The sequence below is a fragment of the Lipotes vexillifer genome, unplaced genomic scaffold (assembly GCF_000442215.2).
Source record: "Lipotes vexillifer unplaced genomic scaffold, Lipotes_vexillifer_v1.1 scaffold216, whole genome shotgun sequence".
Lineage (NCBI taxonomy): Eukaryota > Metazoa > Chordata > Mammalia > Artiodactyla > Lipotidae > Lipotes > Lipotes vexillifer.
The window spans coordinates 795175-808230 of record NW_006779100.1 but is presented as its reverse complement, the minus strand read 5'-3'; the positions used below and the strand labels follow the sequence as shown (position 1 = coordinate 808230).

The following is a 13056-nucleotide window of genomic DNA, read 5'->3' as shown; positions in this document are numbered from 1 at the left end:
CGCCTCGGAGCCGGGCGTAGGGCCGGGGCGGAGGCGGAGGCCGGCGGGGCCGCGGGAGCCGAGAAGTTTGCGGCGGAGGGCCGGGCGTCCCGGGGTCGCAAGACGGCGGCGCGGGGGCTGGGACCATGGGGGCGGGCGCGGAGGCGGAGGCGGCGCGGCGCGCACTGAGAGCTCCGAGCGGCGCGGCCGCCGCGGCGCAAAGTTAGCCTGGAGCCCCGGGACGAGCCCCCGCAGCCGCGCCCGGCCCCGGACGCCGCCTCGGCATGGGCGAGCACCCCAGCCCGGGCCCCGCAGTGGCCGCCTGCGCCGAGGCGGAGCGCATCGAGGAGCTGGAACCCGAGGCCGAGGAGCGGCCGCCGGCGGCGCCGGAGGACGTGAGTGCCCTCTCCCCCGCCCGGGCAAACTTTCTGGGGGACTCCAGGGGGAGAGCTGCCCCCGGCTTGCCCCCCGCGGGGCAACTGGGAGGTTTCAGGGTGACGCGGGAGAGCCCCGGATTGGCCGCGTCCCCACGGGCGAGAGAGGGCGGAGGGACCGGGCTCCCCGAAACGCGCGCGTCACCCCCTGCTTGGGCTCCCCGGGCTTCCCTTCGGAACGCAGCGCCCGCCGCCGTGCTGGGGACCCGTCGGCCGCCGGAGACCCCTCCTCGCGGCTGGTGCAGTGCCTGGGACACGGCGTTTTCCCGCAGAGGCGGCCGCGTCACAGCAGTGGCTTGGCTCCCCTCCCCTCCCACTCGCGACCTGCGGGCTCTCCGAGTCCGGGGAAGGAGCGGGCGCCGCAGAGTACCCGGAACCCGGTGGCGCAGACCGGTCTGGCGACCCCCTTCTCCGCTCCCGGATTAGCTCCCGCCCGGCACCTGCCCTGTCGCGACAGTGATTGAAATTCAAGCTGGCCCCTGTCCCTGAGCCCGGCCGGAGGAGGGAGAGAAGGAGTGCTGGGAGCGCTTTTGCTCCCAGAGGGGGGGCTTAGGAGCCCCAGACCGCGTCGGTGCCAGCGACGGTCCCCTGGGCGAGGATAGGGAGGGGCTGCCCTAGAGGGCTTCCCTGCCATCTGCTGCCTGTGTCTCCCTCCCTCCGGTCCTGGGAGCCGTGGGCAGAGCCGGCACTGGGGAGTCCTGGGAACTGGAGTTTCTTAAGCTTCTCCCTCCCGAGGTTAACCCGCTAACAGAGGTGAAAAATTGGGCAGACGTCCTGCCCGTTCCCTCTCAGGGTGGGGACAGGGAAGTGAAGCCAGGCCCTCAACCTGCCAGGCCTCAGCCGGAAAGTCTGAATTGGGTTGTATCCCCTGTAACTCTTGTGATTAAACCCCTCACTTGCTTCTGGCCCCAACACTCTGGCAGACTCTCATGTGCTCATCACTTAGACTCAGTCTGGAAAGAGGCGGGGGTGGGTTTCAGTGCAGGCGGAAACCCCCTCCTCCCAAACTACAGGCAAAATGTTAATGCTTATGCAGGGCTGGATTTTCCTGACAGGGGTCATTGGCCCCCAGCAGGTGGAGACGGTTGCAACAGGTCTGATGGAATTGCAGGAATTGCACCTGGGCGTGCATTCCCACGGAGATAAGCTTTAGCCAGCAGAAGTTATTAGAGGCCCTCGGACAGAATTGGACGACTTTATTTAGGAATTGTTGAGGATCACCCTTGTTCTGCTGATCTCTCCTCCTGCCTGTCCCAGAATGAGGGACGCTGCCTCTCCCCAACCTGAGTTCTCCACCTTTGCTATGTGTAGACTCGTTTGGGAAGCTTCTCGCAGGTTTTCCTGATCTCTTGTCCGCGCGGGTCCCTGAGCCTGGGCAGCCGCTGGGAGGCTACAGAGGCCTTGGTGATAAGTGTGTTTCTTTCTTTCTCTCTTCTTCCTCCTCTCCTGCATGGCCTCCCTCTCTACCAGCACTGGAAAGTCCTGTTTGATCAGGTATGTGAGCAGTTAAATCCCCCCCCCCTTCCTTCCAGCCCTCCCCGCAGTCTCCCTGCTTGCGTGGGCTTCCCCAGCTCTGCACTCCTGAGACGGTGACGTGGGGGCGTGGCTTAAGGCAGCTCTGGAAATGAACGGTCCTGCTCTCCAGGTTTGGGGGGCGGGGGGGCTCCCCTGAGAGATCCCTCCCTCCCTCCCTGCCTCCTCCTCCCAAAGCCACTTCACCAGGACCAGCTTTATACCAGGGAGACACTGAATAATATGTACTGAAAGCCTGGGACGTTCTCTGTATGCCAGGGGATCACCTTTGGGGCTGGGGAGGAGGGGGAAGGGCTTACGTTAACGTCCCCTTTCCTCTTCCCCCTCCACCATCGGAGAGCCACTGAAGTCAAATCTCTGCCATCCTTGAAGGGCGACTCGATATGAGCACTTCTGAAAGCTGACTCTACTCTAATTTTGCTGCAGGGGTGGGGAAGTCATAGCTGGAAACTTGTATGTGATGGTTCGCTAATGCTTAGAGCCTAGGCGTGGTGGATGGAGTTGGAAGTGCCATGCATTGGCTTTGGAACCGGGAGATGGACATTTGACCTTCAGCAGGGAAATGGTTCCCTTCTTTGCTTGGTACTCCTGTTGCGTGCTGTTGTTATGTGTTTCCTTCTCCCTCCCCGTTTCATGATGCAGAAGGAGAGGTGGCAAGAGCCGTCCCAGTGTGGGGAAATAGTGAGCATTGTGGTGCTGGGGTGAAAATGACTATACCATGAAGTGTGTGTGACTTTAAGAGACCAGTCTGGTTGGGCCAGAGGGAGCGTGTTGGGTTGGAGAGGTAGATAAAGCTGAAAACGTAGCACGGACCGGACCTCATCCTGCTGGAGGCAGGGGAAGCCTTTGAAAGCTTTTTTGACAAGTTTGTTACCAGATCCAGGCAGTGCTTTGGGAAGATCCTGTGTGAGAGTGGGATAGAGGTGAGATGGGTTACAGGAATGAGAGGAACTGGCCAGGAGCCTGCTGCCATGAATGGAGACGAGCCCTTGACTTGGAAGATGACAGTGGGAGCGGAGAGGAAGAGGGGCATGGTGATGGGAGAACTGGAAGAGCTTATTAGACCCAAATAGATGAGGTGAACCACATGTATAACTTTGAGGTTCTGCACCTATAGGAGGAGAAGGAAGAGTCAGGCTGGGGGCAGGGGGTTTGTAAAATTGACAACTTTGGTTTCAGGCCAGTTCAGTTTGAGGAGTCAGCTAAATGCAGACGGCCAAGTGGGACTGACAACACGGAATTCAGCTTGAAAGGCATGGTGGGCCTGGGGTGGGGATTGGGGGCTGTCATCCACCTTAACACAAGGCCTGGCTGTGGCTTGGGGAGCATCCTGCCGCTCCTGTCCCTCTGGGGTACACCATCTCTCCCTCCGGCTCTTAAGAGTACAGCAGCTTCTGGCCTGACGCCCTGAGGCAGGAGGGAGCTGCCTGCTGCCACAGATGCCACGACCAGCAAGCTGCCAGCCCTTCACACCTCCTGCCAGATTTAGAATCGAAACCTAGAACAAAGTGTATCATTCTTTTTTTCCCTCTGTCTGTGTCTTTCTCATTTTGATTAATTCCCTTTGCCAATCCCTGCGTGTCTGTTTACATTGTAAAACGAACTATTTGGGCGAATGGAGGAAAACTTTTAGGAGAAAGAATCTGGAACTTGAGGGAGCAGAGAGAATGTATAGCACCTAATATCAGCGCGTGGTCTATGACATCCCATTTTTCCCACTGTAGGGAGATCCTGGGTGTCACAAAGAGCATCCAGCTGCTTCTGGGAAGGCCCACTCAGAAACCATTCTGGACAGACAAAATTAATTCTCAGAAAGAAACTCCCAAAACTTAACTCTGGACAGTTTTTTCTCTCATGATAAGTTCTGCCTTAGGTCCACTCCCCAGCCCTCACGGGGCTTTAGCAGCCTGTTTCTGTTGTTTTCCTTCCTATGGGTGCTTTGTGTTTGAGAAGAACTGCTCCTGAGCGGGGGCCTGACCTCTGGCAGATATCCAGTCCCTCTGCGTCTGTTCCCCCTCCTTTGTGCAGCCCCGCTGGCCCATTCCCCTGATAGGGCTGAATGCAAAGCCGGTGTGAAGCTTCATAAATGGATGTACAACTTCAGAAGGACGCCGGGTTATTTGGAAAGCTGAAGGGTCTCATCCTTTCTGACTCTTCCTCTGGGCCTACTTAAAGGAAGGATTTGGTGATGGTGAACTTGGTGCACTCAGGAAAGAATATTTGGCTGGTGGTTGCAGGCAGCCTTCCCACAATTTCTTACAGAAATAGCCCTGATGGGTGAAACTCTGCTGAATGGGGTAGGATTCACATGACATCCGTCAGAATCCCTGTAAACTAATATGGCCCTGGAATTCACCTTCCCGAGGTCATTGGATTGGGAGGCTGGCCCCAGTCAGTCCTCCTTCCCATCCTGGGTCAAGGGGATGCCAGTGGTCACCTGGTTTCAAACCAGGATCGGCTGGGACCTTTTTCCAGGTGTTAGGAATGGAATTAGACCGGTGCCTCTGTGCTGTCTGGTTCTTCAGCATGTGGAGTAGCTTTGACCCAACATGACCCTAATTGGATCCAAGGGCTCGAAGCCATGACCTTGGCCTTTTGGTCCTATGTGGTCACCCCTCAACTCAATGGCCAGAATGCCTTTTGGGGAGTTGGAGGTGCAGAAAACAGGTGACCCCAGTCCCTTGGAAGTTTACCTGGCCGCCGCCCACCCCCCGGCATCCTGGACATTTGTCTGGTCTGCTCAAGCAGGGGTGTAACACACCACTCAACCTCACCCCCTCCCCAGTGTTTCCTCACAGGTCCCAGAAGTTACAACAGACAGGAAACCTGAAGGTCATCACGTTGACCCCCAGATGTTCCAGGTGTTTGTTTCCTGTTTGAACTTCTCCTTAAGGAAACTGTCTTTTCACATCCTTGGGTGGTTTCCCTAAATACTAGATTTTAAAGTTACCATAAATATTAACCAGTCATTATAGTGTAATATCATGATAAAAATGTCTTATTTTCCTACAGCTGAATCTGTTGGGCCTTTTCCTTCCTGATTCCTTATGTTGCTTTGGAGCTGAGACACTTTTCTTCTCTCTTCAGATCGCATAAATATGTGCTTCTGTTTCCTACTGTCTTTTCTCTGATTTAAAAAAAAAAATTGTCTGACTCTTTACTCCACCCAGATCCTATTCCTATCCAGTTACACCAGCATCACTTATTAAGAAAGCCTTCATTTATTTACTTACTTACTTATTTACTTAGTTAAAAAAATTTTTTTTTTCTTTTTGGCTCCTCCACGAGGCATGCAGGATCTTCGTTCCCCAACCAGGGATTGAACGCATGCCCCCTGCAGTGAGGGCACAGCGTCTTAACCACTGGACCACCAGGGAAGTCCCAAGAAAGCCTTCCTTTATATATTGAGAAATTGTATCATTTGGTAAATTTGTATATGTGGTTAGGTTTATTTTTGATTTCTTATCTTCTCCCCTGATATTGACAATTGTGCCCAGGTAATGTACCCTTTAGTTATGGCTCCCATAGGTTTCCTACAAGCTCCTCTTTTTCAGGTTATGCTCTGATAGTTTCACTCCCAGCCCCTTCCTGAACTCCAGGGAGGTGCCCTCAAGGACCCAAGGTCAAATAGCAGGTCCATGGCAGATATGGGACTGGAGCCCGTTAACCCATAAAAGGTTTCCAGGGTTGGAAAACCATTTCCAGGTTCACCCTTACAAATGCCTTCAAGATCTCCAAATGTTTAATGAGCAAAAGGGTTTGGAGCAGAGTTCTGTTAAGTCAGCAGAGCACAACTGCTTTCCAAGCTCAAACAAGCGAGAGGGAAAAGGGAGAATTGAAAGGAACTTGATCCCGTCTCCCTTTTTCCCTCCCCACTAGGAGCATGCATTTTCCAGACTCCAGAAAGGGACCCTAACTTTGCTCATCTCCCAGAAGGGAAGCAGACAAGTCTTGACTATCCCTCCAAAATTATAAACATGCTACGAACACAACACGGAGCTGCTTGCGTGGGCTGCTGGGGAGAACCCTGAAAGTGGGGTTAGAGAGTCCTGGGTTCAAGCCTTACTGATTTTGTGATTGGGGTCAAGCGACATTAGCTCTCCGAGCCTCAGTTTCTTCATCTCTAAAATGGGGAGGATCATCTTTAACTCCAGGGATGACTGGGGGAGTTAAATGGAAGTGGAAACTCTCTTAGTGATGTCTGATACCCAGTGGCCTTTTTTTTGGCCACGCCGAGTGGCATGTGGGACCTTAGTTCCCCGACCAGGGATTGAACCTGTGCCTCCTGCAGTGCAAGCGCAGAGTCTTAACCCCCAGTGGACGTTTGACAACTGTCTTTTGAGCAGGAACCAGAATTTGCTGGAAGAAGCACAGGGCCGCTTCTGAGATGCAGGCCCCTATAGGAAAGGCCGCTGCCTCTAAACCAGCTCCTTCCCAATCCCGGCTCCTGGAGAGAGAGCCACTTCTGCGCCCGGAGGATTTTTCTGCTTGCTTTCCCCAAGTGTCTCCCCTGTCCAGCCCCCTTGCCTCCAGCCTGAGGGTCTTCCCTTAGCCTGACCCTGAAGCCTGCCTCATTTACAGCCCTGCAGGCTGGCTTAAGAGGGTTCTGGGAGCTGGTAAGAGGTTCAGATGAGACTGCTGCATGGATTAGTGAAGAGCCGCACAGAAAGCACCTGCCCCAGAGTCAGCCCCCAGGACACAGGATGAACCAGAGGGGGATTCCCTTACTCAGGCTCTGCATCTCCAACCCCTTATCAGGTGGCGTTCAGGCCCCTAGAGTCTGTGGACTTCCTTCTACCGCAAAGCCAGCTTCCCTACCCTGCTCCTGCCCCAGTGACCCCAGCAGTCATGCTGAATTAACCCTTTTATCCCTGACCACTCCCAGAAATGCATTTGATAGCGGTTGAGCAGTAGGGCCAAGGGAGCTGAGGTTGTTCGCTGCCTTCCTGCCTGCCTGACACGGAACAGGCACGCACATCCTGGAGCGAGCAAGTCCAGCTACATCCCTGCACGTGTTGTCTTGGGTTCTCATGTCTCCTCCAGGGGCAGGCCCCGACTGTGCGGCCATCTCGCCTGTGTCAGCCCTTCTGGGGCTGCCGCCACCTCAAGGACCGTGGATTATTAGAAGGTCGGTGGAAGCATCTTGTACGATCTGCTCATTCTGCAGATGAGGAAACAGAGGTCCGAGACCTTCTGAGGTCACTTGGTGCAGTAATGGCAGAGCCGGAACTAGAGCCCGGCTCTGCTTTCTTTCCCTCTCTGACTGGTGTTCCTGCACCCGGGCCTCGCAGGCTTCCGTCTGCTTCCTTGGCACCCTGAGTGACTCAGGCAGGGGCGAGGACACGGAGTCTGCCTCGGGTCCCAGTTTTCCTCCTCTCTGTGTGACAAGGGGCAAGCCGGGTGACCTCGCCAAGCCTTGGTTTTCTCATCAGTAAGCTGCCTGCCCTCAGGGCTGTGATGAGGCCTGATGAGATGGTGTGTGTATAGCACGTGGCACACTGTGTGGTGAGCCCCTGATAAATATGGCGGTGGTTACCGCGTTACTGGAATTTAAAGAAATTAACACTGTTTTCAGAATAACCTCTGGCCACGTAATAGTTCTAGGTCTTGAATCAAAGTGTCCAGATCCCCAGTCTAGGGTTCCTTCCACCATATCAAACTGAATTCTTCAGGGCAGGAGCTGGAAAACCACGTTCCCCCTGAACTTTCCAAAGAAAGGAGAGAAGTGTTTGGATAGAGGCTGCCTGGGGGAACGTGGACGCCCAAGCATTTTCCCTCCGCTCACTGGCTGCCTGCATGGCAGAGGGTGAGGGCGAGAACGAGGCATCGGGCACCACGTGGCCAGACCCCAGGGTGGGCCTGCTCTGCCCAGTGTTCAGATCTGGCAGTTCCTGGTGGTCGACTGTGAGATTGGGCCCAGGGCGCTGTTCTCTATTATGGAAGTGAGCTGATGTGTATCTCGAGTTGTGGACAACCCACTCCCCTCCTTCTCCCTGGATCTCTCTTTTCTGGGGAACCAGAGGGATCTCTTGGTGGCTTCCAGGAGAAGCAGCAGGAGGAAATGAGTTTAGGCTGAAGGGGGTGGGATAGGGCAGATTAAGACCCCTCCTTGCTCGAACCCTCCCACCTCTCCCTGCCCGCAGCTCCCCTGGGACTCCTACCTTTATGGCCGTGACTCGGCTTCAATCCCCAGGTGTCCTTGACGGTTGGACCTGGGCGAGGCAGCACAGGTGTTACGTCTGCTCCTGGGACCCAAGGGGCCTGCCTCTGAGTCACAACCCCCAGCTGCCCCCTCAGAGTCTGTGTGCCTCCAAGGCCTTCTGTGATTTGAAGGGGGAGAAGCAGGGTCTTCCAGGAGGCTCTCTCTCAGGGTGGAGATGGGCAGGCCTGGAGGAAAGAGGCGGCCCCCACTTGACCCCAGCTTTCTGCCTTCCGGGGAAAGTCTGAGAGCTCTTCTCACAGCCCAGGTGTTGAGAGAGAGAGAGAGAGAGCTGGGTAGTTTTCTGAAAATTTGCCAATTGTCCAGCGGCTCAGCCTGGATTCAGGCCAGGATGTCCTCCGCTTCTCTGCCGATGGAAGGGTGTTCTAGCTTCCTAATCGGCCTGCGAAACTCAGATCCTGGGGTTCAGCTCTTTGACTTATGGGGGGGATGTTCAGGAGCCTGACTTGGAGCTTCTGGGAGAAGCCCCTTGAGAGGGATGAGCTCCCTCCCCTGGACCCCTGCGGTGGCAGCTGGAAGAACAGAAATAATGTAACTGGGAATCATCGAATTGCTGAAGCTTCCCCAGCTGTCAGATGCCTGGCCAAATCCCAGGGGAGCACCAGAGCCCCTCGTGCCTCCATGTGGGGAGACTGGAGAGCAGGAGGGGTCAGAACCTGGCTTTTAGGAACTGGTCTCTCTTCTTCCCAGGGAGGCTTGAGGTCTTTATAAATCCACTCCTAGCTTCAGCTGAAAGCAGGCCTGACGGTACCCTGTTCTACTCACTGAAGTGCCTCTGGACAAGTCATTCGTCTCTGTGTGCCTCAGTTTCCATATCTGTTAAATGGGCCTAATCACACTTATACTCTAGGGTTGATGTGAGAATAAGAGCAATCAAATATTTGTGCCAATGAGTATTTCAGGTCTGGGGGGAAAGTCAGGGGATGGTGTGAGGTGGTTTTCTCTGTGGGGCGAATTAGCATCTTCATTTGCAAGGCAGAAGCGCTAGAGTAAGCTGCTACTCCCCTAACCTCGCCTCCTGACCTCAGCAGCTGCAGGCCTGGGCCTAATTTATGGGGCTGTAAATATCCCTGAATGGGCCTGAGTTCCCTGGTGGGCTCTGGCTGTTGGATGGGGACTGCTCTGCTGAGCTGGAAACCCCTGGGCAGCCTCGTTAATTCCGCTCTGCTCAGAAGCTGGGTGATGATGCAGGGAGCCAGCAGATGAGCCATGGTAACCCCCGAAGTGGGGAGGGGCAGTTGCCTGTACCCTCCTCTGCCCCAGCACGCATACCATGTGGTCCTTTCCCAGGGCTTATTCTGTCTCAGTGGACAGAGTGGGGACAGTGGGGCCTGAGATGGGAGGCTTCCTTAGACTCCAGGTCCCAACCTTCCAGGCTTGAGAGGTCTGCACAAGGATGGCTCCCCAGGTGCTACGTTTGGGCTCCCACACCCCTCACTGAGGACATGGACCTCTCGAGATGAAGGAGAGGGAGAGGTCCCCCCTGGGAGAGAGAAGGGACCAGACAATTATGTCCTGGAAATGAGTTGGTGCAGATCACACATAACATAAGAGCTATAAAATAGACGTGTTCCTTCTTTCTCTTCTGCTTTGCTGCTGCTGGGTGGATTCTGAAGCCTTGGCCGGGCTCCTGGACCTGCAACAGGGAGGGGAGAGGTGGCGTTGCTGTCCTGGGTGCTGAGCAGGCAGATCCCAGACCCTGCGGGCTTGGTTCCCTGGAAGCTCAACTCAGCCCATTAGGCCAGTCACTTCCTCCTCAGCCATTCCCTGGGCCTGGCACCCTCCTCAACCCTCTGGTTGGGGCCTGGATCCAGCAGGCTTCTAACTTGGCTGGAGGACTCCGGACAAAGTGTCAGCTGCCTCGAGGGCCTGTGCCACTCATGAGATGGAGGCGAAAGGCTGGTTCGGAACCACTGACAAAGGGGCCTGGTTTCACAAAAGGGAAGAGTAACTCTACTATGGATTCATGCATTTTCCCCAGATTGTGTCCCATGGAGTGTTACTGTGAAAGAATATTATGATCAAAGACCCAGTAAGTTTGGGAAATGCTGGGCTGAACAAAATCAGACAGGATTCTCCACTGTAAGATCTTGAAGAACCTTTAATATGGTTTTATACATCACGCCCTTCCAAAAGGGTTTCCCAAACTTCTGGAACCACAGCACCCTTATTTCATGCACCGTCTTGGGCCTGGTGTTCCACAAAACACACACTGGGAAACCCTGGGCCAGTTATATTTCATATGACAGAACAGGACAGCGAAAAACAAGGAAGAGCAGTGCTGGACCAGCCAACCCCTGTGGAGGAACCCTGAACTATTTCTGTCTTGACCACTGACTTGCTCTGTGACCTTGAACTAGTTTCTTTTGCTCTCTGCAGCTGTTTCCCTGTCCATAAAGCAAGTGTGATGCCAGACACGTAGTTGATCCTTAGCAAGTATTTGTTAAATGAACGAATGGGAGGACTGAACTGGGGTCTCTCGAACCCTTTTTAGCCACAGCATCCTAATGATGGGAGAGTGCAAGCTCTGGGTCCGTCCACCTGGATGTGAGTCTACCTGCACCAATTACCAGCTCTTCAAACTTGGGCAACTCTGCTCTTGGTGCCTCGTTTTTCTCCCATGTAAAATAGCACCTACCTCGTAGGGTTGTTGTGAGGTTTAAATGGGGGGACCACATAATTTATTATCCAAATTGGGATGATTTTGAGGGTGAAAGGGACACTGTTAATAATCATGCCCAGGGACTTCCCTGGCGGTCCAGGGGTTAGGACTCTGTGCTTCCACTGCAGGGGGCACGGGTTTGATCCTTGGTCAGGGAACTAAGATCCCTCAAGCTGCGCAGGCACAGCCAAAAAAAAAAAAAAAGTCATGCTCGGACAATAGGTGTAAGAAGCCAGGGCTGTCCCAGACAAACCAGGACAGGGGGGTGACCTGAGGTTTCAATGAGGTAGCACCTGATACCTGGAGGGTATTCTGCACACACAGCCACCATCGTTGCTGTTCAACCAGGCAGTATGCCGAAGGCCAACACAGAAAACAACTCAGAATGGGGCCGCTTGGCAACCCCCGCCCCACCTCGCTGGGCTTCGGAAGTCCCCCAGCCCCTAGAACTCCGCAGAGCAGTTTGAAAACCACTGAGGTTCCGTTCAGCTCTCCTGGATCATGACTTATAATTTCCTGACCTGCTGTCCTTCTTTCCAGTGTCACCAGGTCCTTCCTACAGCACAGACCTTCCCCCCTCCCCCCACCAAATGTGTGCTGCCTCATCCTGATTCCAAATTTCCCGTCAGCCCTTTGACCGAGCAAGGATGCAGAATTGAAGATCAGCTGCCCTCATGGGCTGTGTGGGTTGTGGATGTCTCTTTCCCCAGCCCCCATTTGCGTATGGTATGCTTAGGTATGCAGGGCTGGGGACGGACCACCTTACATGGCCCCAGGAAGGGACGGTTCCTACTACATGGTGGATGGGGAAAGTGAGGCAGTGTGGTTAATGATCTGTCCAAGATGGCACAGTAGCTGGGGCCGGGGTTCCTTCCAGAGCTCTCCCCCAACTCCTTGCCCCAGAGGAGGGGAAGAGCCCTAGGTGGCAACAGTACAGAGAGAATCCGGTGGGTCCTTTTTGCATCCAAGGTCATAAGTGAGCCAGGAGGGGGCCCAGGGTGGGAGATGGGATATATATATATATATATATATATATATATATATATATATATATGGCAGTGCATGCGTGGGGCGCCGGGGGTGGGGAGAACTGGCGACCTAGAGGATTAAGGGGCCAGAAGGCTGGGTGCTGGTGGGATTAAGCGCCCCTGGAGTCTTGAAGCTCTTTTCAAGGCCAAGGCAGGTGGGCGGGAGCTGTGGGAGGGTCACTCGTCACTTTGTGTTTTCCTCTTCTTCTGTGTCAGCAGCCTCCACGCAGGCTAAATGTGGACGTGGCTCCCCCTTCACACACACACACACACACACACACACACACACACACACACACACACAGCGCTGGGGAGGCAGCTGCAAGGATGCTCCTGGCTCTCCAAGGGGCCCCTGCCCGCGGCTGTTCACAGCCCCATTCCTCCCGCTGCCCCGCCACCCCCAGACCAACCCCGGTAGACCTCATTCCAAGAGCCCCCCTTCCGTCCAAAATGGGTGAATCCGGGTCATGGAGCACCCAGGACGGGGAGCTTCGGGGCCTTCAGTACATTATTGACAAGGAAATTGCATTTGTAGGGTTTCCCCCAAAGCTCCAAACTACGGTGCTTGTATGATCCTGTCCCCAAAGCTGCCCTTGAGGAGGCCCAAAGGCGGGAATGGTGTCCAGGAGGGTCGGCCAAGCCTCCATGGCAGGGCTGCTCCCTCCCCGCTTCGAATGAGGCAAGTGGAGCTGGACACTGAGTCTGGGCGGCCCTGGGCCCTGGAGAGCACAGCCCTGCGTTTGCTTCAACCCACCGCACCCCGAGGGCGCGCTCGCCCCTGCTTGATGAATGAGGCTGAGGCAGTTATGGCTCGAGATGTTTACCCTCAATTACACAAACTGGTAAGTGGCTGAGACCAGAGTGGGATTTTGCCTTGCTGCTCGCAGCCTCCTTTAGAAGCTCCATCAGGGCAGTTAGAAGCTCCATCAGGGCAGCTCTCTGCCTCTGCACGAATCCTTTCTTTTTGTCTCCCCCTCGCTCCCTCTCTCTGCACTAGCCCCCATCCCGTGCCCCCTGCCCCCTGTCAGCTGGGGCTCTTGCCCTCATCTTCCCAGGTGTTTGGGGTGGTGGTTGGAAGGTGTCCCGTGTACATCTGTGGAGCCCAGGCAGCTGGCCCCTCCCTCCCTCTCCCACCCCCTCCCCCAGTCCCCCTCCTTCATCCCTGAGGCCTCATTATTAGCGTAGCGATGACCCCCCCCC

The 13056-nt window shown here is 55.1% G+C and overlaps 1 protein-coding gene across 2 annotated transcripts in view; it reads left to right on the top strand.

Moving 5' to 3' along the window:
- Window positions 1-256: 256 nt before the first annotated feature.
- RHBDL3 (rhomboid like 3) overlaps window positions 257-13056 on the top strand; it is a 43934-nt gene continuing 31134 nt past the window's right edge. Inside the window, exons 1-2 of one of the 2 annotated variants that reach the window (XM_007452372.1) lie at window positions 257-374; window positions 1884-1907. In XM_007452372.1, coding sequence (XP_007452434.1) covers window positions 264-374; window positions 1884-1907 — 135 coding nt within the window. In that variant the 5' untranslated portion in view covers window positions 257-263. The remainder of the gene's footprint in view (window positions 375-1883; window positions 1908-13056) is intronic. The other variant, XM_007452373.1, reaches the window with a different exon arrangement.